The sequence below is a fragment of the Cyprinus carpio genome, chromosome B9 (assembly GCF_018340385.1).
Source record: "Cyprinus carpio isolate SPL01 chromosome B9, ASM1834038v1, whole genome shotgun sequence".
Classification (NCBI taxonomy): Eukaryota; Metazoa; Chordata; class Actinopteri; order Cypriniformes; family Cyprinidae; genus Cyprinus; species Cyprinus carpio.
This window is the reverse complement of record NC_056605.1, coordinates 19268400-19291783: the sequence shown is the minus strand read 5'-3', so window position 1 is coordinate 19291783 and position 23384 is coordinate 19268400. Positions and strand designations below refer to the sequence as shown.

At 36.9% G+C, this 23384-nt stretch overlaps 4 protein-coding genes across 9 annotated transcripts; 2 read left to right on the top strand and 2 right to left on the bottom strand.

Moving 5' to 3' along the window:
* Positions 1-754: 754 nt before the first annotated feature.
* LOC109052443 (cytochrome c oxidase copper chaperone) lies at positions 755-4535 on the bottom strand. 3 transcript variants are annotated; one of them, XM_019069886.2, is made up of 4 exons: positions 4304-4535; positions 3906-4043; positions 1576-1689; positions 755-1454 (listed from the first exon to the last, which is right to left on the bottom strand). In XM_019069886.2, the coding sequence occupies exons 2-3, from the start codon at positions 4022-4024 to the stop codon at positions 1605-1607; spliced, it is 204 nt and encodes a 67-aa protein (XP_018925431.1). In that variant the 5' UTR covers positions 4025-4043; positions 4304-4535; the 3' UTR covers positions 755-1454; positions 1576-1604. The 3 variants fall into 3 exon arrangements, with proteins under 3 accessions (XP_018925431.1, XP_018925430.1, XP_042587301.1); XM_019069885.2 differs by having other exon boundaries at positions 755-937; positions 4304-4530; XM_042731367.1 differs by lacking the exon at positions 4304-4535 and adding an exon at positions 4209-4227 and having other exon boundaries at positions 755-937.
* A 2662-nt stretch (positions 4536-7197) lies between these two features.
* Positions 7198-11991, top strand: hcn5 (hyperpolarization activated cyclic nucleotide-gated potassium channel 5). Of its 2 annotated transcripts, none has more exons than XM_019069904.2 (9): positions 7198-7689; positions 7938-8124; positions 8201-8305; positions 8396-8533; positions 8666-8827; positions 9327-9664; positions 9764-9910; positions 10033-10270; positions 10621-11991. In XM_019069904.2, the coding sequence occupies exons 6-9, from the start codon at positions 9560-9562 to the stop codon at positions 10788-10790; spliced, it is 660 nt and encodes a 219-aa protein (XP_018925449.1). In that variant the 5' UTR covers positions 7198-7689; positions 7938-8124; positions 8201-8305; positions 8396-8533; positions 8666-8827; positions 9327-9559; the 3' UTR covers positions 10791-11991. The 2 variants fall into 2 exon arrangements, with proteins under 2 accessions (XP_018925449.1, XP_042587300.1); XM_042731366.1 differs by having other exon boundaries at positions 7199-7689.
* A 2124-nt stretch (positions 11992-14115) lies between these two features.
* ska3 (spindle and kinetochore associated complex subunit 3) lies at positions 14116-18383 on the top strand. Of its 3 annotated transcripts, none has more exons than XM_042731364.1 (10): positions 14116-14270; positions 14524-14658; positions 14753-14814; positions 14895-15066; positions 15993-16416; positions 17028-17107; positions 17320-17510; positions 17665-17856; positions 17993-18187; positions 18313-18383. In XM_042731364.1, exons 2-10 carry the CDS (start codon positions 14550-14552, stop codon positions 18334-18336), a joined length of 1449 nt encoding a protein of 482 aa, XP_042587298.1. In that variant the 5' UTR covers positions 14116-14270; positions 14524-14549; the 3' UTR covers positions 18337-18383. The 3 variants fall into 3 exon arrangements, with proteins under 3 accessions (XP_042587298.1, XP_042587297.1, XP_042587299.1); XM_042731363.1 differs by lacking the exon at positions 14116-14270 and adding an exon at positions 14287-14432; XM_042731365.1 differs by lacking the exon at positions 14116-14270 and adding an exon at positions 14296-14455.
* Positions 18384-19837: 1454 nt separating this feature from the next.
* On the bottom strand, positions 19838-21230 carry LOC109052446 (Sin3A-associated protein). The gene is made up of 4 exons (XM_019069893.2): positions 21069-21230; positions 20607-20716; positions 20409-20531; positions 19838-20330 (listed from the first exon to the last, which is right to left on the bottom strand). Exons 1-4 carry the CDS (start codon positions 21138-21140, stop codon positions 20174-20176), a joined length of 462 nt encoding a protein of 153 aa, XP_018925438.2. The 5' UTR covers positions 21141-21230; the 3' UTR covers positions 19838-20173.
* Positions 21231-23384: the final 2154 nt, after the last annotated feature.

The window sequence follows — 23384 nt, the reverse complement described above, 5'->3', positions numbered from 1 at the left end:
TGTTATAGATAAGAGAGTGTTAAAGTTACTATTCAGAGCAGTCAATCTGACATGTACCCTGCAAGAGAGGCATGCTGATAGAAATGATCTCACTGTATGCACATTCTCATTGAAGTAAAGCTCCATCAAAGCAGTTTGAATGACAGAAACAAACTAGAAAAAACTATTGGTATTTAATATATGAAAAATATCAATTATGCATTTGCATTTGCTGGGATTTAATGAATTGAACATCAAAATGTAGAAGGTAATTATAAGCAGGAATAGTGAAATAAGCTAAATAAGCGTTTGTGTCAGGGACAAACTATACTTGTGAAATCTTTAGGAGAAAACGCAAATTATGAATTGCTTTTGCTGGGTTCACACCAGGTGTAGATACAGAATAAAAGCGCTTCTGCGGGTAGACCTCAGATTAGAGTGTGCTGGGAGCAGCAGCACTATTTTTGGCCTCCATGCATAGTTAAGTGCAGCTGTCACCAGCCCAACGCTTGCACAGGGAATTCGAAAGCCAACCGAGTAGGAAGCTTGAAGGAACAGTCTGTTTGCTTAAACTGCTTGGCCTGCAGTGTGTCAACAAACACTACTTCATAAATAATTTAATATGTGATAAAATAAGTAAATCAAGCATGTGATACATGTTGATTAGACTGAATCATTTAAAGTAGGCTGTAAAAAGAGAAAGCAAGCCTTGTTATTAGAATCTCTGCCGTATTGCATACAAATAAGAAGTGAAGACACAAGAAAAGAGAATGGCTTAACATCTTGCATAGGATTTTTATTGACCATAAATGTACACAAATCACATATGAAAGAAAGAGAAAGAAAAGACAGATATTTCCTTTAGAGTAATAAATTCAGCCCAGCATAATCTTCCCTGCAGTGTAGAAATATAAATAAATGAGCACACCGTGTCCCATTTCACACAGGTTGTCATTCACTACAAAAAGAAAGAAATGACAAATGGAAAACATTATTACTAAATCTTTAAATAAAAACAAATGTCCTCAGAAAATAAAATACAGAATATTTTTTTTTTATTATTTAAAGGAATAGATTTATTTAAAACATATATAAAGGAAGTTCAAATATGGAAGTTTTAGCATTATTTACCAATGGAGAGATTTAGCAGAATATCTGAGCTGCTCTGTTTCATACAACAACATAAGGATCAGGGGCTGACAAGCTCAAAAAATAAATAAATAAATAAATAAAAAAAATCATAAGTGCACCAAAAAAGTCTTCTGAAGCTATATAATAGCTTTTTGTAAGGAACAGCCCTAACTGTCAGCTGTGAACACCATTCACTTTTATTGTATAGAAGAGAACAGCTTGGGTATATGATATAAATAAGTCCACAGAAGAAAGTCAGTCATGCAGAAGACATGTGGAAGCAAAAATGACAATTTTGAGGTGAACTATTCCTTTAAATTAAATCTACGGTGAAACGGAGATATCTGAAAATTGCATTAATAAAATTTAAAGTTAGTGGTGCCCAAGGTTTGAAAAATAATAAAATGTGAGAAATATCACAAAGTATATTCTTTGTAAACAATTAGTCATTTTTGTGACACTTACCATTCACTCAATCTGATTATTATATGGTATTAAATCTTAAAACCAAGTGCCCTCATGCACTCCTTGTGCGCTTCGATGAGGTCTGTGCAGCTTTCTTCTCCCTTTTCAATTATGCTGCAAAGAAGACAGTATTGTGTCATGGTATCTTGCTAAAATGTATAGTTTACGCCAAATTAAAAATTCTGTCATTATTTACTAGTGCTGTCAAACGATTAATCGCAATTAATCGCATCCAAACTAAAAGTTTTTGTTTACATAATATATGTATGTGTGCTGTGTATATTTATTATGTACTGTACAGGTGCATTTCAATAAATTCGAATGTCGTGGAAAAGTTCATTTATTTCAGTAATTCAACTCAAATTGTGAAACTCTTGTATTAAATAAATTCAGTGCACACAAACTGAAGTAGTTTAAGTCTTTGGTTCTTTTAATTGTGATGATTTTGGCTCACATTTAACAAAAACCCACCAATTTCATCTCATCAAATTAGAATACTTCATAAGACCAATAAAAAAATAAATAAAATAAAAACATTTTTAGTGAATTGTTGGCCTTCTGGAAAGTATGTTCATTTACTGTATATGTACTCAATACTTGGTAGGGGCTCCTTTTGCTTTAATTACTGCCTCAATTCGGCATGGCATGGAGGTGATCAGTTTGTGGCACTGCTGAGGTGGTATGGAAGCCCAGGTTTCTTTGACAGTGGCCTTCAGCTCATCTGCATTTTTTGGTCTCTTGTTTCTCATTTTCCTCTTGACAATACCTCATAGATTCTCTATGAGGTTCAGGTCTAGTGAGTTTGCTGGCCAGTCAAGCACACCAACACCATGGTCATTTAACCAACTTTTGGTGCTTTTGGCAGTGTGGGCAGGTCCCAAATCCTGCTGAAAAATGAAATCAGCATCTTCAAAAAGCTGGTCAGCAGAGGGAAGCATGAAGTGCTCCAAAATTTCTTGGTAAACGGGTGCAGTGACTTTGGTTTTCAAAAAAAAACACAGTGGACCAACACCAGCAGATGACACTGCAACCCAAATCATCACAGACTGTGGAAACTTAACACTGGACTTCCAAGAAACTTGGGCTATGAGCTTCTCCACCCTTCCTCCAGACTCTAGGACCTTGGTTTCCAAATGAAATACAAAACTTGTTCTCATCTGAAAAGAGGCAACAGTCCAGTTCTTCTTCTCTTTAGCCCAGGTAAGTTGCCTCTGACGTTGTCTGTGGTTCAGGAGTGGCTTAACAAGAGGAATACGACAACTGTAGCCAAATTTCTTGACACGTCTGTGTGTGGGAGCTCTTGATGCCTTGACCCCAGCCTCAGTCCATTCCTTGTGAAGTTCACTCAAATTCTTGAATCGATTTTGCTTGACAATCCTCATAAGGCTGCGGTTCTCTCGGTTGGTTGTGCTTCTTTCTTCCACACGTTTTCCTTCCACTCAGCTTTCTGTTAACATGCTTGGATACAGCACTCTGTGAACAGCCAGCTTCTTTGGCAATGAATGTTTGTGGCTTACCCTCCTTGTGAATAGTGTCAATGATTGTCTTCTGGACAACTGTCAGATCAGCAGTCTTCCCCATGATTGTGTAGCCTAGTGAACCAAACTGAGAGACCATTTTGAAGGCTAAGGAAACCTTTGCAGGTGTTTTGAGCTGATTAGCTGATTGGCATGTCACCATATTCTAATTTGTTGAGAAAAGAACCAAAGACTTAAACTACTTCAGTCTGTGTGCATTGAATTTATTTAATACACGAGTTTCACAATTTGAGTTGAATTCCTGAAATAAATGAACTTTTCCACAACATTCTAATTTATTGAGATGCACCTGTAGATATAAATACACACACGTGCATGTTTATATTTCAGAAAAATGTTATGTTTATATATTAAATATATTTATTTATAATATACATTATATTAATATAAATATAGACATGTAAATATTTTCAAAAAAAAAATATATATATATATATATATATATATATTATGCATATTTCATCGCGATTAATCGTTTGACAGCACTATTAATTACTAACCCCCATGTTGCTCCAAACCAGCTTGATAGAACACACAAAGAGAAATTTGAAGAACTGCTCGTGCCACAATACAACTCTAATAGGAGTTCAACAGTAATCAGATTAGTTTCATAAGTAATACTGACTACTTTTATGGGGATTTTCGTCCTCATTGAGCAGTTCAGTCCTTTAAAAATTATTTTGTGCTTGACAGAAGAATGTAAGTCATGCAGGTTTGGCAAACATGAGAAATAATTACGTAAAGAATATCCCTTTAAAGCAGAAGTTAACTAATAGCTAAAAGTCTCCTCACCATGCGTCTCGTGCTTTTTTGGTCTCGGGACACGCACAGCATGGTTTGAGAGGTTTCTTCTGCTCTGCTCCCTCTATCGCTGGTGAAGCCTCCACACTGGCTGCTGACAGGCTCGACATTTCCACTGACAAACGCTGTCTGAGAAAACAAAACAGCATGGGACATTTATCAGCTCTATACTTCCGTTTCAACATTAGATTATGCACAGCCAGCAGAGTGCAGCTGGCCACAATGTCACCAGTTACATCATGTCCTCTTCTCTTTATCGTTTCGTTAATAATACTAAAATCCAGCCGCCCATACCTCGCTGTATCTTATCGGATGTAAAAGATATTCAGATCGTGGTGTTAGGTAATATCAAATTAAAAAAAAATTGTCTCTGACAAACTTTTACTCACTCTATATGATGTAGAGACTGATGTGCTCACGTGCGTCCTTCCTTACACAAGAACCTGGAACTGTCAACAACACCGCGGAAGTGTCGCGTAGCTTCCGGGTCAATGCCTTTAAATAAAAACAACAAAATTAACATTTAAGCTACAGCCATTTATTACAAATATGATTTACATTCACACATTTTAATGGCTAAAGGTTAACGAAACGCGATTCAATCTAAAATCAGGTCATAACAACATGCCGAACAATAAAACAAAATAAAAGTCTTGTACACAATAAAAGTCATTTAAACATTTAGGTTATTAATATTATTTATATAATAATATATTTTTTTTATCATTAACTAACATTTCAATTTATTATTTTTAATACATATTTTCATAGAATTTGAATTACACATTTATTGGTTATCATATTGTCTCATAACATCATATTGCCAAACATAATCATGTGTTTTCAATTTATGCCAAATGAGTATTATGAAAAATATTTTTTCTGAGTAGATATTTGCAAGCATATTCACATAAATATACAACTATACTTACTTCACGCATGACTTCTGATATTGATGTTAATAGTTTATTTATTTATTTATTTTTGAGAAGTGAGAATTCTGTATGTGTGATCCATCTACTCTGTTTATTCAGGACAACTGCACTATCTATGCTTTTTTTCAAGAACTGCTTAAAATATACTAGACCCCATACTCTACACATATTCAACACATAGGCTAAGAAGATCTCCAAAACAAGTGCAACAAGGGCACCTATAGCTTCCATGTTGACCTTGCTTCTGATGTGTAAACAGAGTTACATCTCTGTACAGAAAATAAAGTGCTTCCAGGGTTACTACACTAAGTATTTCCTATGATTATCACCATAAATTTAGAAATGGTTGTCATAAGTGAGCTTTTGAGGACAAACTTATTGTCATTAAAATCTAATTTTAACAAGGAGGGGAATAATGGGTAGATCTAGATAATAATCAGTCTACCTGAAACAAAAACCCAAACCCCAAAGTAGCTAAAACAATGCTGTCTTGTGTGCCTGTCACTGTGTGTGCAACTTACATCATGTATGACACATCCTATTTCAAACACTGGCCAACAGCTTCTATTGCAAAACATTGTGTTGATAAATGTTTATATTGTATTTTCCCTGCATTTTCTGCTACGTTCAGCATGCTATGAGCGGCAAAAATAGAACATTTCAGTCATGGCGTCAATTTGTAGGCCAACACAGAATGCCAACTCAGCATGGACTCCCTCAGGCATTTCTACTGGGTTTTTAGTATATCTTTGTTTGTTTGTATTTTGTGTTTAATTTATGAGTTGACAAAAGGTGGCTTTGCAGATTTTTTCTACAACATAAATTAAACAGCCATACTGTCCCTCATGAATTCAGAAAGTGCTGTGTCCGATTAATTACACATAATTTGTCAAGGATGTAAACAGATTTCATAATCAGAAAACCGTTGCGGTGCTTATATACATTTTTAAACACAATGTTTTCAGAATTTTTGTGTTATACACACACACACACACACACATGCACGCACGCACGCACGCACGCACGCACACACACACACACACACACACACACACACACACACACACATATATATATATATATATATATATATATATATATATATATATATATATATATATATATGTAATTTTATGAATTATATTGGTAATTAGTTAGGCTATTAATATAATAATTTTAAGTATTATATATAATTATTATTATATATATTGTTATATAATTATAAATATTAAGTATACCTTTTTATAATGAATATAATGTTCTTGTTTTTTATTTTAAAGTTTCACTGATTAAATTGTTGCATGGAAGCATAATTTTAGTATTTTAACTAGACAGAAGCTTCACAGACAAGCGTCAAGTCAAGTCACCTTTATTTATATAGCACTTTTAACAATACAGATTGTGTCAAAGCAGCTTTACAGTCAAAATAGGAAAATAGTGTGTCAATGCAAAAGGACAATAGCAAACTCTCAATTTTCATCAAAGGCAGTTCATCACTGAATTCAGTGATGTCATCATCCAGCTCAGTTCATTTTAAATAGTATCTGTGCAACGATATCGACGATATCACTGGAAATTAAGTGCCAGAGGTGACAGAATAGAGAGAAAAACCTTGGGAGAAACCAGGCTCAGTCGGGGGCCAGTTCTCCTGGCCGAACCAGCAGGTTGATCCCTGCTGCAGCGGAGTTAGCTTGTGCAGAGGACTCATTTGTTTCCATGGTCTTTCCCGATGGCCATCTAGGAGACAAGGTATTAACTGAGGATCTGTCTCTGGGGCTCAACTTGTCCTGGTCTCCGCTGAAATTCAGAGCTCTAGAGGTCGTCTCTAGGTGCTGATTCACCATCTGGATACGGACTGGATCTTGTTGCTATGGTGACCTCTGAATAAGAAAAAAACAGACTAATATTAGCATAGATGCCATTCTTCTTATGATGTAACAAGTACATTGTGTGTTACTGGAAGCGTTCCCAGTTCCAGCTGACCTAATTAATCCAGCCTAACAATCCTTTAATGGATTTGAGTAATAGAAATGTGTCATGTGTAAGCCAGGTTAAAGAGATGGGTCTTTGATCTAGATTTAAACTGACAGAGTGTGTCTGCCTGTATGCTGTCTCTTTCTGAAATAGCAAAATTATCTGTGCACTCTTGTGTGTTCATTAGAAAGAATCTCTTTGTCATATCAGTACAGTCATTTACACACAATAAGAGTGTAAGTAATTCTATCACCTCCCATTGTCAGCCTTGGGTCCCATTCTATCAGAACCATCTGTTCAGATGACAATGGTTGTGATATTCAAAACCACCTTGTGTCAAAGAACCGCCCCACAGTCCAGATGAGCTGAACTGATGTGAGCGCGAGGCAGAGATACTGAATAGTTGATGAGACAATAGTTAGTTTGACAGAGGGGAAAGAATGGAAAGTCTGGAACTTATCTCCTTCTCCATTCTGGACCGAGCCAGAGAACTGTGATGGAAAATTACTCTGCGGCTGTACATGTGCACGTGTGAGAGAGAGAAAGCAAGAGAGCGAGCGTGAAGACGAAGAGTGGATTAAATAGTCAGCATAAAAGAAAGTCCAGAAATAAAGTTGTCAGAGAGGCACAGTGAGAGATGTTAGAGGTGCTTCGGTGATCACACTGCTTAGTCAGGGCCTGGAAATGCAGCATCTCACACCTGAGAATCACAGCCGCTTCAGTTGGAGCGGGTGGAAAAACCTACTGCTGCCGCAGTTGAACAGACGCTCGCTGTATGTCTACGGCAGTGAGATTGCTGTGGAGAAGGAGTGCGTTAGACAGAAAGAGGGAGGTGTGTTGGTCATCCATCCCTTCAGTCGTTTAAGGTAATGTAATCTGTCTTGGTGTTTTTATTTAGTATTTTTTGAAAAATACATTTTACCTTATTTTATACCTTTTAATTAAAATATTAAACAAAATAAAATTTAAAAAACAGAAATGAAATACAATAATGATTAAAATAAAATATGTTATAAAATAAAATAGAAAAAATACTCATGAGTTTTGAAAAGGACTGTCATGCAAAAATGCCATCTTTTAAAAATATGTCTAACTCATGTCTTTATTTATGCAGGAGTTATTACATCATGTGTATGGTGGTCATAACATTTCTCAATCTAATTGGCATTCCAATGGAGATTGCCTTTCTAGATGGCAACAGTGGAGTAGGTTGGGAGGGTTTTAATGTGTTCTCTGACACTCTGTTCCTGATTGACGTGGGGCTTAACTTTCGCATGGGGATCATTAATGAGGACAGTGAGGTAAGGATCAGCTCTAGACATCACAAATATCACATTGCTTAAACTTCTCCAATGAATCTTTCTGTATGTTACACAGGGAGCCATTCTGGATTTGAAAAGCATTCGACAACAGTATTTAAAAAGCTGGTTTATACCTGATATGGTGGCAGCACTCCCAGTTGGTTACATACTACTTATTGCGGTAATGTGTCTTTTTCTGCAAAATCTTTTGGGTGTATTGAAATTACAAAGCTCAATAAGGAAAAAATGTTTTGTGCCATTGTTATGACAGGACCTACAATACCACAGTGACTCTCCCTCATCCAGAGCCAGCAAAATGATGCGCATCTTGATGTTTGTGAGAATCCTCAGTCTCGTCCGCCTGTTGCGTGTGTCAAGGCTTGTTAGGTTTTTTAATGAGGTGGAGAGAGTAAGTAATGAATTGCTTGAATGTGAAACTGTTCTTATCTTAATGAGACAACACTGAATATCAGTTTAATCATCATTCAGAAAAATTATTTGAATAATGCTTTTGATTTTTATATTGAATCTCTACCCTTAGGTTTCAAATGCCAACTTGGAGGTGGTGAGGGTGTTCCTAAGAATCTTGTCATTATTTATGATGATTTTCCTGCTGTGCCACTGGAATGGCTGTATTCAGTATTTTGTGCCTATGCTTAAGGAGTTTCCCTCAGACTGCTGGGTTAGAAGAGAGAATCTAATGGTAAGTGTGTGAGCAGCATATTCACATAAACAGCATTCCCACGTTTATGGAAATGTCATTACATTAGATTATGTTCTAGAAAGTAGTCTGACGTCTTACTTGTATATTTTTCTGAAGCTGGGCACTGTAACAATATTACAGCAATAATAATACTGAAATCCTCTTAGGTCATTTTCACTCCTATTAATAACTGTGTGTGTCTTCTCTGTGATACTACGTTTAACCTATTATAATTAATTACACTTTTTAAAAAAAGGTCCAAAATGTACTAATATGTACCATATATGGACTAATATGTACTTTTAAGGTACCAATATGCACCCTTTAGGGTTAAATAAAATACAAATTGTACCTTTTCAAAAGGTAGTGCCCTATTGACAACTTTTGTACCTTTTTTCTGAGTCTGTATTAGAGAAAGTGTGTAATATTTGTTGTTTTATGGTTTTAATGTATAAAATATTGTATTAATGTCAATGCTTTGTCTTATGTAATTTGTCAGAATGCCACAGTGGGAGAGAAGTACTCTTTTGGAGTCTTTCGGGCCCTCTCTCATATGACTGCAATATCATACGGTTCCTCAGAAACACCCACAAGCAAGGAGTATACTTTTGATCAGCTGATTTAGCCGAATGTTCATTTTATACCACAGCAATCATGAAGCACAACTGCTACTTCTTTTAATACCTGATTTTTTTCTTTTTTTTTATAGATGAGGCTGAGCTTTGGATTGTCATGACTAGCATTGTGTCTGGAGCCCTCATGTACACAGTGATGGTCGCCAACACTGCTGCAATGATGACTGATGTGGACATAACAGCAAGAGCATACAAGAATAAGGTGCAAGGAAAACAAATATATTGCTAAAACAGCATATTAGATTTTGATTGGGGGTGTCATTCACATTTTCTGTTCCCTTGTGTGTTTGTTTTTACATAGATGAATCATATGGAAGATTATATGACTTTCATGAAGCTTCCCAAAGCCCTTCGTATGCGCATCAACAACTTCTTTCAGGCTCGTTACGCAGGAAAATGGTATGATGAGAAGGATGTCCTGAAGTGGGTGTCTTCATCTCTCAGAGAGGTACTGCTCACTTTAGGAACAGATATTCACAGAAATTATTATTTTACAAGATGTTTGGCTCTTGTTTTTAACCATAATGCAGTATTTTTATAGTTCATTGATTGTTCGGATGGATTTGTTAGGAAATTCTGATGTCCATGTGCTCGGCCCATGTGAGAAAAGTTCCCTTTTTCCGGAACTGTGATATAAACTTCATCAATGCCGTTCTTCTGGAGCTGCAGTATGAGGTCTACCAGGAGGGTGACATCATCATCCGCCAGAACATTCCTGGTGACCGCATGTTCTTCATCGAGCACGGGCAGGTCCTTGTGGAGAATGAGTTTTTCCAGAGGGAACTGTGTGATGGAGACTGCTTTGGAGGTTTGACTCGAGTCATGTTTTTTTTGGCAGTTCAATGTCTGTATAGACTATGTGTTGTTTGTGATACTCATGTCTTGAAACTATTTATTAGTTAGCTGTGTTAAAGGGATAGTTCACCCAAAAATTCTGTCATTATTTACTCACCCTCAAGTTGTTTCAAATCTGTTTCAGTTTCTTTCTTCTGTTGAACACAAAAGAAGATTTTTTGAATAATATGTGTAACGCATCATTTGACAGTAGCCATTGACTTCCATAGTATGGAAAGATACCAATCAAAGTCAATGGCTGAACGAATTTTCATTTTTGGGTAAACTATCCCTTTAAATAATGTCTTTCCTTCCCTTTTCCAGAGGCATGTCTCCTAACAAAAGGAAGGTGTTTGGCCACAGTACAAGCTCTGACTATCTGTCAGCTTTTTTCCTTGTCGGTGGACTCCTTTCATTCTGTTCTGAAGGACTATCCAGACATCAGAAGGGACCTGGAGACAATTCAACAGGATAAAGACATTTTGTTATGTTGAGAAAGTAAGTTTTAGTTCTATCAATGACAACTTAGTTGATTTGACAGTTTTACTGGAAACCATTATATATCTTTTCTAGATTCTTTAACGAAGAACAGCCTTTATGTGAAATAGAGATTTTGTTTCATTCTAAATACTTTCTTCTTTACTAGCTAGTTATTTACTAGTACTTTTGAATTATAAATGTATCAATTTATTTAAAAAAATCTAACTTACCCCCAAATTTTGAATGTGTTTATTATATACACTTTAGAGTTATGTTAGGTAAGATAGGGAAAAAATATTTTTAAAAATATAACATGCAAGAGCTTAATACATTTTGATCTCTATTTTGCATGTCTATCTTAATTGATAGATGGCTACACTTGCATTAATCCCCTCCTGCAGCTTCCTAAGCATGCACTTTGCCTGCTTTTGATTTGCCAGCTTTGCTTTACTTGGCATTTACTTGCTCTATATTGGCATAGATTTCCAGATGTGGTTTTGGAATATTCTGTTCCAGCTGGTGGATGTGGGCTTAAGTATTCCCTTGTTCTACAGTGTATAACAAGCTGTCTGAAAATGGACTTTGTATAGCAAATAAGGTATGACTTGGCAACCGCATTGGAATGGGATTCCTCTGAGAATACTGATAGGATGATTTTAGACTGATTTGTAGGCCACCTTCTCCAGCTTCTCTACTCCCTCCCTTTCCAAGCGCCCACAGGAGGATACGCATAACCAGTGCTCTTACGTCACATAACCATGCCTCTTTACGTCTTCCTATGTCTTCCTCTGAAGTATCCAGAACAGCACCCACTGGTGGCCTTCATTTTCCTGTAGAGGGCATTCATTTTATCTGACCAGGTCCTCATTGTACTGTAGGTTTCTATCAGAGAAGCCTTGTTTAAAACAGAAAATATGTTTAATGTTTTGGCTAATATGTTAGTGCTTTCAAATAGTGTGCTGAGTTCAGTTTTACGTTAAATATGTCCCACAAAAATCAGCAGATTATTTCCAGAAATCAGCACAGTTGATGTACAAATTCTGTTGGAGCCTAGAAAAACTCACCATAATTTACATTAAAAAAAAAATGTATTTTGGGGTGAAAGGGTCAAATCTGCTGTTTCATAAAATGACCCAAAGGTTGTAGAGATAATTGTAGCTCTGTTTTAAAAAAAAGTTACATGTTTATAAAAGTCGTATTTTAAAAAGATGTTAATAAAATATTCCTGAATAAACAGTGAAGTTTGTTCTTGTTTTTTATTCTGAAAACTTTTTGTGAAGATCATGCAATTTGTTTTTTCTTCTCTGAATACAACAAAAATGCACTGTTCTTCTTTATTTTCAAGGGTAATATGTGACCGTGTTTAAATTGGGTCTATACTGTAAATCAACAGTGACAGGAGTTTGATAACAGTGTTTTCTCTTAGCTGTCCATGAGTTAATTCACATTCAGAAATCAGGTCATTCCCATTCTCTGTAATCCTTCAAAGAGAAAGTTTCATTAGTCACATATATGTTAATAATAATAATAATAATTAATTACATTTACATAGCACTTTTCTGCTTTTCTAGGCACTCAAAGCACTTTACATTGTCAGGGGGTATCTCCTCGTCCACCACCAGTGTTGATATGCTGATAAGATACTCTTGCAGATTTAGAGAAATAAATAGGCCAGACAAAGTCGCTATACTCTGTCATGGACATATAAAACATGCATTAATAAAAAAAATCTTTAAAACATGTTCAGTCCTTTAATTTGAACTCTATATATCTTTTTTTTACTCTACTAATTTGAACTCCACTATTTATTATTCAAGTTTTTTAATGAATGGAAACATTCAGTTCATTTGGTTAATAATCAGAAGGAATCGGAAACGTAGCCTAACTTAAAAGAAATCTGTACCACTGAGGAATGCAGAACACGAAGCAGAACACTGAGGAGATCCTGTCATGACTATTGTGCTAAATTTGTAATGTTTTAGGTTATTTTTTGAGTTTGTAGATTTTGATGGATTAATTTAAGTAAATTTTACAAACAAATACTATTTACTATTCAATAAGCTACTTGAGGTTTCGTTTTTATTTATTTTACTTAAATACATAAGTAAATTCAAATGGAACTGCCTAAGTAGAAATTAAAGTTAAAAAACTCAAGTATATTTTACTTAGAACCGTTTGTTATGTTTACAAGGATTCTTTAAGTAAATATCAAAGTTATGATCCCATATTTCCCATCATGCAGTGGGGCATAAATAATTAAAAATGTACACTGTTTTATGGTTGCTTTTGTTGTTAGTTGTTTAGTTTAGTTGTTAGTTGTTGTTTGTTTTAGTAACATACTGTTTTGTGAGACCTGGAGTTCATTTTCTACTCAAAATGACCCATTCATACTCAAACACTATTCACTGATTGTTACCGTCATTGTGTGTGTTGTACCAAGTTTTGAGGTCTCTGTGTTCATTTGACTATTCATTTTATTGAGTAGGCATATTATCTTAAAAGGATAACAGCCTGTCTACATGCTTACTTGCATGTTTGCAAGTGAATCACATGTTGTAGTAGAATGGTGGTTTTCAAGTGTTGCCTTGTTAAAGTAAATTGTGTAAACTTGCAGATTTTATTTAATTCAATGTTTGAGTTTTACTTAAAATATATGAGTGCAAAAGAAGGAAAAAATTGTACACTTTTTTACAGTGATAAGCATTACATGATGTAAAATTTACAAACAAAGAGTCAACAAAATTAACTGGGAATTTCCAAGTAAATTTAACTTAAATATGTCTAATTAAACCTACTAATAATTATGTTTAGGCTTTTACTTGGCAAATGTTTGTAAATTTACTAGCCTTTTCTGAGTGAAAAAAATTAGCAAAGTTTTTTCAAGTAAATCCTACTCCACATTTTTTACAGTGTAGGGGCAAATAAAAGCGGCAGTAGCCTGCCTAAAGCTCCTTGAATTCTGGGACACTTTAAAGGATGAATTTTATTGTGCTTTGTGCTTCTTAACTGAGGGGTAGGTCATAGGTCACACAATAATAAATCCTAAATAATAAGTACACAAAAAATCAGTTACTGTAACTAAGCGATTATTCAAAGAAAACTATTTGCATTAATTGTTTGTATTTGGGTAGTATTTTTAATATTGTTACAGAAAGATAAACACAGAGATCTGTTAATCACAAGGGCAAAACATAATAAAAATAAATAAATATGCTGAAACCAATTCTTCTTTCGGAAACTTGCAGGACATAAATGTTAACTGCTTCGAAAATGAGTAGCCTACGGTCAAGGACTGGAAGAGCACCGAGCACGAAATGACTGCACAGAACGACAGGTGGCAGTAATGAGCCGAACGGTGTTTGGATTTTCGTCAAGTCTAACGAGTCAGACAAAACCAACCCGGATGTGCCGCGAAATTTGAAAGAAGAGTTCAGAGGAGTTTGTGTGTCGTTGTCTGAATCTAATTTTGATAAAACCACAGTAACTTTATTTAGGTATAAGGCGATTTCTGCTGAACTGAATGTGCTCAAGACAGTATCTTCATTGTTTTTGTTATTGTGATCATTTACTTGTTATTGTACACTTTCCATATAAGCTGGAGAGTCCAAAACAGTTAACGTTGATTGTTTATATGGCTGTAGAAAAGAGGATTACAAGTATTATGCTTGTATATTATATGGTAATATCATATGTAATAATTTAATATTACATTTTCTTATTATTACTAATTACTCACTGTTATTTCAGGTTGGAAAACAGCAGGGGCGTTGAGAATGAATCCTTCAGAGCGTTTCTTTGCAAAGCTGCGGAAACTGACTGTTTATCTGGAGACTGAAAGCAACAGTCTCCTTCACGCAAGTCAGAACCCTCAAGACGACGATGGTAAGTTGCCAGGAAATATTTTATAGTTACTAATGAAATGATCAGGTCATAAGTATGCCTGTGTTGACCGGTGTGTGTGATCTGTGTTCTTCAGAGGATGAAGAGTCTGGGGCTCAGGCTCTGTACCAGCTGCACTCTGAAGTCAGAGCATTGAAGGTATGTGTGTGTTTAGTTATGGTTCATGATTTCACTTTGTTTTTAAATATGGGCTTCATTTAACACAAAATCATGTGCAGCGGGAAGTTCAAAATCAGGTGGCTACACATGATGCAGCCAGTACTGAAATGAGGAACTTTGTGAGAAGATGCTTGGTGCTGAAGCAGAGAACCACAGAAGACATTGACAGGCTGAAGAAACACTATGAGAAGTACGGCTACAGACCACGAACCGCAAGACAGGGAAATGCAGGTAAAAGTTTATTACGTTTGAGAAAGTTAACATCCTGCTGCCTCTGCTTGGCTTTTGTATTTATTGTCTCTACACTGCGTTCCAAATTATTATGCAAGTGACATATCAATAGGATTTCAGTACAATAAAGAGTCAGATTTTTGTTTGTGTTGTTTTTCTCATGTTTTTAGATAACTGGTATCAATCTCAGACAGGTTTGGTCAATAGTTTGCCAGGTCTTCTTAGGTAAATGGAAACCCTATTTAAAGATGTTGTTCCACATTATTAAGCAAGTTCTCATGAAATATGGTGAGGAAGAAAGATCTTTGTGAAGATTAAAAGTATGAAACAATGTAATGTCTTGCAAAAGGCATCAAAACAAACAATATTTCCCTAAAAGCAAATAGAAATTAGTGAACTGTCAAAAGATTTGTGAGTGACTTGGAGCACAGAAGATCTTGGTCAGATTAAGATTTATTAAGGAAAGTTTCTGTCAAGCAAATGAACTGTATTGTAATGCCAGCTGTAAAAAAGCCAGTGCTGAGCAGCAGACAGGTGTTTGAAGCTACTGGAGTCTCAAGATCCTCTCCATGCAGACTGCGTTTCAGTCACTGCTAACCAAACCTCACAAAGAGAAACCTGCACAGTGGCTGTAGATCTTTCTTCCTCACCATATTTCATGAGAACTGTGACTTGCTTAATAATGTGGAACAACCTCTTTAAGTAGGGTTTCCATTTGCCTAAGAAGACCTGGCAAACTATTGATCAAACCTGTCTGAGATTGATACCAGTTATCTAAAAAGATGTGAAAAACAACACAAACAAAAATCTGACTCTTTACTGTACCGAAATCCTATTGATGTGTCACTTGCATAATAATTTGGAACGCGGTGTAATTGAAGATTTGCTGGGATTGAAAATGTTTTTTTATTTGCTCACTATTCTAGAGATGAATGGTACAAAAGATGCTGAAAGGTTGGATGCAGGAGATGAAGATGAAGCGATGGGACAAGGGATTTGTGAAGAGGCTCAGCAGCCTGAGACACCAGAAAAGATGCAACCACCCGTCGACCAGCTGCGGACCCCAAAGCTCTCAGATTTTGGTCTGTCTGCACTCCAGTTCCAAAGAGTGCTTGGTGAAGCAGAGCCACCCCACAGTGCTGCTCCTGTCCCAGCTGTGGCTCTGTCACCACCACCATTTGTCATGAACATGCATCCACCGCAGCCAAAGACACCCAAGTGCTCTCTGCGTATGGAGGAGGATGCTCCGACCCCACGACTAGAGGACTTTGGCATCTCTGAGTACACCACGTGCTGGAACAATGACTTTACCATGGATTTGTTCAACAAGAAACCACCCAAGACCAACAGGTATGCTGCTTACTATGTCTAGGTGTGAATATCACATCACAAGCATGCTTTGCTTCAGAAAAGACTAAATATGCCACTTTCCAAACATGCTTTTTTTTTTTTATTCACAAAATTTTGTATAATAAGGTAAATTTAATGCTGCTTACACAAAACAGCATTTTACATTTGCATCTTTAGGAGTAAGAGACTTTACTACTCACATTTTGCATTTATTTTTGAAAGTGAAGTTATATTATTTGAAACTCATTTATTTGATTTTTGTGTGATGTAATTTAACAGCTCTCCACATGAAAAGACTTGCACTCACCAAGACTGCATTTATTTGATCAAAGATACAGTGAAAACAGTAATGTTGTGAATTTAGTTTAATTTCATTTATTAATTTATTCCTGTTTATGGCAATGCTGAATTTTCAGCATGTATTATTCTAGTCTACAGTGTCACATGATCCTTCAGAATATACTGTTTTGTTGCTCAAGAAACAATCCTTCTTCAGAACTTTTGAAACATTATAAATGTTTTACTGTCAATTTATTGCATGCTTGCTGATTAATTTTTATTTTTTATGTATGTATATTTAGCACATAATATGTGTGTTGGGTCTTTCACAGTGAAAGAACAGAGGATGGTCAGAAACCCTCTCATGTTTTCCCCACTTTGTCTTCTGGGCCTAACAAAGGTGTTGCCAACGGTAAATAATACTGAGTGTTGTTTTCTTAATATTATGAAAAGTTATCAACCTGTTTGGAGTTTTAAATAATTGTTTCTTAACAGTATAACATTTAGTTCCTGTAACCCTGAATGTGTGGTTACATTTGTGCGTTAACGATATGTTACAAAAAATGCATTTATTTTTCCAAGCTTCCCTTTTTTGATTTGCATTGTTATGTTTAAATATTCCAGAGAGTCTGGAATCCCCAGAGCCTCCTGTGTTTTGCACCCCAGGATTTAAGATTGAGAAACACTGTGTCCCATCCTCTCCACCGCTGAAAAGAAAGAATGACCTTGATTCTCCTCCTCGCCCTAATAACTGCCCCTCTACACCAGAGCTCCCTGCATTTGAAACTCCTTTTGTCAGCAAGCTTATAAAAAAGGTGTGATGCGCTCCTGAACTCATTACTTTAGTTACTAACATGTAAAAATCTACCACAATAAACATGACTAGTATTATATTTAACCATAATCACATATAATATCATTTAAAATGCGTAATGGTTTCACTCATTCACTGCGATTACCGTTTCAAAGAACGATGGGCAGGGAGAAATCGACAGACACAGGGCTTCACAGGAGGGCAGCTTTCCCCTAGCAGATCTCTCAAACACAAACAGAGCTCCTTCATTTGATGCTCCAGAGATGCCAAAACTGCTGCGTTATGAGGATGAGGCCATACCTGAGATGCCATCTCTGCAGTCCCTTCTTGGGAGATCTATTGCTTTCGTAAGTAATCATATTTTGATCTTTTAATCGTTAAAATAGTATTATACCCTAGATTTGATGCTCAACCTTAGAAACAAATTGGTGTAGTTTCATTTGAGATGCACTTGACATTTTCCCTTCCTTTAACTTTGAATAGAAAACTGCATCTAGTGATGCTTCTGGGATGAAGATGGGGGCAGATCACATGTTAGACCTGAAGCAGACCCCTGTCCCAATGCATGAAAACCAGGATTGGTGCCTCGCAACTCCAAAAGTCAGAGTGAAGTTCCCTGCAGAGCCATGCACACCAGAGATGCCCGATATAAGTTCAGTCACTCAGGATATTTTAAAAGTGAGTCACTACCTTGTAATTCTGAAATGGCAATATTGCAACTTGTGACTTGTCAAAGAAAGAAAATAATAGAAAGGAGATAATATGGTTGTAAAAATATTTTTTTTTCCCTCCTTCTCTTTTAGCTTGTGACTCAGTGCAAGTCTTAAGCATTTACTACTGAATCTGGGCTGATGACCATGAAGCCTGGCTTTTTTAAAAAGTGGAACCAAGAGGAGAACAGCAGATTGTAGTCATAAAGTGATTATATCGAATTATATTTGATTGTAAGAAAGCAAACACTTTTAAGGACACTTTAGACCATAATACTTAATAAAGAGAATTAATAAAACAATTCCATTGATGGTCATGCAAGTAGTACTGATTACACAAATGAGTTATTATTATGTATATTATGTAATTCTTTAGTCATCCTAATTTAGTCTCAATTTTTCAAACTCATTTTTTTTTTTTAATCTGTGAGGAACACTACAATTCAAAACTAGTTTGCAAGTAAGGCAAGATGGACGAAATGCTGAAAAACCCAAACATTTGGCTCCATAATGCAGACCTGCCAGCCTGTACGCATTTTGACCTCAAAGTATGCTGGTACGATTTGTCACTCTAAACTACACAAAAATCTAGTGATGCCCCGTCCATGCGCAGTATTCAAAACAAGCAACAGAAAAAGATGAAGAGGTCAACCAATCAGAGCGTTTTTTTTTTTTTTTTTTTTTTGCATTTAAATAATTTCTGCGTTTTATTTCTCTCCTAGTAGCCTATAATTTATAGTTTCCGTTCAATGCGACTCGCTCCGTCAGATGCTCTGACAGAAAGACTGCGTGTGAGGCTGACAGAGACGCGCTGTTTAATGTGTTTGAGATGTGCTGTTAAAAAAATGCATGGAAATATTTCCATTTTGCTGTCAGAAGTGCATGAGCTTTAGCTTTGCGATTCTCCGCTAAACTCCAGACTTCATTATTAACGAGCGCCGCCGCGCGCATGCGCACCAAACAGACAGCGCTCAATGAAACAGGAGCGCAGTAACGCTGACTAAAATATACATTTTGCTGAAATATTTGTAGTTGGACAATAAATGTGACATATGTAGAATTTTAAACTACAAGTAAGTGTATTTGTATGATAGCACTAACTGTAAAGTGTAATGAAGTAATAAAAATAGCTTTTTTAATCAATTAGTCTGTGCTTTTTATTATTTTCATTTTTAGTTTAGTAACTTAGTTTAGTAACACTAGTTTTGTTTTTAGATTGCAGTGTTACAATGTAATTTGATTTTAACCATTTTTTTCTGCACATAAAATATGACTATATGCTTACATTGACTTTAATCCAAATACAAAATACTGAGATATAGAGGCTACCGTATACCGCAAATCAGCCAAAAAATACAGCCCTACAGTGTTCAGGAGATTTTTCCTTTTTTAAAATAGCATTAAAAAAAAAAACTAAATGGCAAAAATTAACTAAACAGTTACGGTAAACTGTTTACTCCCCCTCCCCCCGCTGATGGTTGGCAGGTCTGCATAATGTAAAAAATCTATATATATATATATATATATCTATATCTATATCTATATCTATATATGTCATTCTGTTGAAGTTTAGCTTATGCCTATGAAGTCAGTTTATAAATGTTTACGCAAGACAAGATACTGGAAAAAAAAAAAACATTTATTCAACATTTTATGGGAATCATGGTAACAGGACTAAAACTAAAAAGGTAGACCTGGTATAAAACCCCATGAAGAACAAAATATATGAAAGAGAATGTCTATATAACCTCCAATGCTCAAGATATGCCCTGTCCTGCTGCTGGAGACCAACCTTCCTGCAGAGTTTAGTTCTGGCTTAAACATTGAACCAGCTAATCAAACCAAATCGAGGTTTGCCTGAAAAACAAGGGCAGGGTTTGAACTAAACTCTACAGGAAAGCAGATTTCCAGACAGACATTCATCCTGTTTGTTTAAATGCAGGCAAGTCTTGTTTTAGTAGGGTCTCATGCGTCCTTGGAGAGGTGGTGCACGGTTAGGCGGAGTGATGGCGATGTCAAGGTAATCTCCGATCTGAAAGCGCTGAGACTGAAGCGTCATGGAGTCATCCGCACCTTTGCGTCCCGAAACCGTATTGCCAATCTCTTTAACCCTACAACAAAACCAGACGGGTTATTCAAACAAATCGAAACTGACCAAGCTAGAACAAAAAGCCTTCTGTAGAGATTACCTGTACATTTGTCGTTTGGGGTCTGGGTATACTATAGCAAACCCAAAATGTGTGCCTTTCTTTCGAGCTTCGGGATAAACTTCCTTCACCAGGCTCGTCAGTTCCTTCAAATTAGCATCCATCCTGTAACCAGTGCAGATACAATAAATGATCATGCAGTTTATTTCAACTTTAATTCCGTGCGAAGCTTATACCTACCAGGTATAAATCTGAAGCTCGCTAGATGGTACGTTCCCCCGGGCAAACTCGTCCATGCGATGATGCCTTCCGTTATTAGTGGTGAAAACTCGGAGAAGAAGAGGACATGTCTGGGGGGAACATGCAGAATTAATCACAGTCTCCCTCGAAACTCAGGCGAACATGAACACGTCTTCAATATTGATATTGCAGACAATGTGAAATGAGTTTTAGATTGACACGTTCTATTCTAGACGTTTTTACTATTATTATTATTATTATGCTGCAAACTTACATTAATGATTTGTATACTATGATGCAACTACGCATTTTGTTACCATATAATTGTAGTAGCCTATAATTAGCTGTACTCTTAAATTTTTACTAATGTTAGTTACGTTTACAAATTAGCTTAGCATTGCAAGACGCGTCCACGAGCAGATTATTTGCGCAAATGAGGAACAGATGTAACGAAAACCAAACCTTCTCTCTGTCCACTGGCTTTTCTGGCTCTTTTTTGATTTCCTCTTGCGTGACCCTTGATTCTACAGCCATTTTATCGAGTATTGTTAGAAAACAAGTGATGAGTCGCTGTTCTCAACGCCTGTTAATGAGCGGGCGCGGCGCGGTGAGATGATATCATCACTGCATGGCGCCAATCACAGCCAACCGACGACGGCCAGTGAGATGACGACACATCCGCGTCGCCTACTACCCCACCGCCATTTTGGGAGTCAGACTGTAAATATTACTAGGGAAGAAAGGCAAATACGTCCACAAATTTGGTGGCCTTATTATGGTTCACACGTGCGTAGTGGCCGGTTGTCGGAACAGGAGGACTCCTGGGACCACATTATCCTTCTACAGGTTCCCTCGCGACCCGGAGCGGAAGCAGCGCTGGATCACTGCTGTGAATCGTGAAGGGTGGGTGCCCAACGAGGGCAGCAGACTCTGCAGCACTCACTTTATTTCGGGTATGTGTAAATCAGATGTCATGGGTACTGCATGGGTTTGGTTTTAGCAGGAATCTTTTAAAAGCAATGCTCATCTCTGGGTTGAATGTAAATATCTCTAGTAGAGCGGGGAAACATTTTTTGATGTTTGTAACGCACCTTGCTGATGTACCATAACGGGTCTGAAAGCCAGAAAGTGTTTCCTCTTCATCTTAACGTCATCGTTATTATACACTTTGGGGTTTGGGTTTAATGTTAAACTGCACGATGCCTATTTGGCTTTAAATTAACTTTTTGGTTTTGCACACTTAAAGGGTCACACCTCGGCGGTCAAAACATTGAGCAAAGGTGTTTAAAATCCAATATATGGGTAGCAGATTGGTGCCACCTGGTGGAAGAAATAAAGAAAATCATATGTAATACCATGATGAAACCACTAGATGACTGTATAAATATATAAAGGGCTGTGTATCCCGAAGTTGCTTGTTAGAGTATTTCCGGACATGATTGCTTATATATAATTATCATAATTATCTCAAAGATGTACTTCATCGTGCCCGATTGCTCTGTATTTTTTTGTGAATGTTTTTGACCGTAAGAATGACGTGTGCTTATTTTTCAGACTATTTTTTTTCTGTTATTTTTTTGGATAGGCCTGTATGATTTAGAAATAAATGTATTCTTGTTGTGTTTACAGGAAAACAAGTAAAAAATCCTAGATCCCCAGACTATGTTCCTTCCGTTTTCACTTCAGCGCCACTGTCACCAAACATGAAGGAAGCAAGTGCCTGTGAAATGTATGATAAACAAGAGGCACAAGTGGAGGCAGCCAATGCTTTGCTCTTCCTGCAAGGACAAGGACGTTTCTTGGAGGACCGTGGCCAGACTAGAAGTCAAGAAGAGCCAGAAAGTGTTTCTTCTTCATTAAGCAGCTGTGATGAAGAGGATGATAAGACTGAAGAAGATGTAGAAGAAGAAATCCCACTGACGGATGTAAACCAAAAGGGAAGCCCAGTCAAAAACATTCCCCCCGACTATGAGTCCAGTCTCGAGGCTCTTAAGAAAGAGAACACGGAGTTGAGGGAATCGATAGAAAAGATGTCTCTCACAGAGGCGTCATTCAGAAATGATCCAGAAAAGGTTCGCTTCTATACGGGACTGCCGAACTACTTTGTGTTTGAGACTGTCATGTTGCTTCTCGTGCCACACATGAAAGGAGACAAAAATGCAAAACTTTCAAAATTCCAGCAACTGCTCTTGACGTTAATGCGACTCAGGCTTGATCTTAAAAACCAAGACTTGGCCTATCGTTTTGGGGTCAAGGTTGCCACTGTGACCAGGACTGTCCATCGGATTATTAACATAATGTTCACCACCCTCGTGCCCACTGCTGTGTTTTGGCCATCCAGAGCGGAGCTCAGAAAAAACCTACCTGCAGCTTTGCGTTGCACGTACCCAGACTGTGCAGTGATCATTGACTGCTTTAGGGTGTCTCTGGAAAAAGCTCTCAGTGTGGATGTGAATCAAGAGGTTGCATCTACAGCACTGACTGTGCCAGCTCAGTCCACGGTGAATGAGCTTAAATATGTGATAGGTGTTGCTCCTCAAGGTGTGGTCATGTTTGTCTCGAGGGGATCCCCGGGTCACGTCAGTGACAAAAATCTTGTTGAGAGTTCAGGCCTCCTTTGTAAGGTATTGCCCGGTGATGTTGTGCTGGCTGAGCATAACTTTGACATTGAGGACTTGGTGGGGGCTCGCAAAGCTGAACTCAAAATCACTAGTAGAAATTGCTATGAAAATTGCCAGAGTGGACAGGATGGAGAAAATTTCTTACTGGTTGGCACAC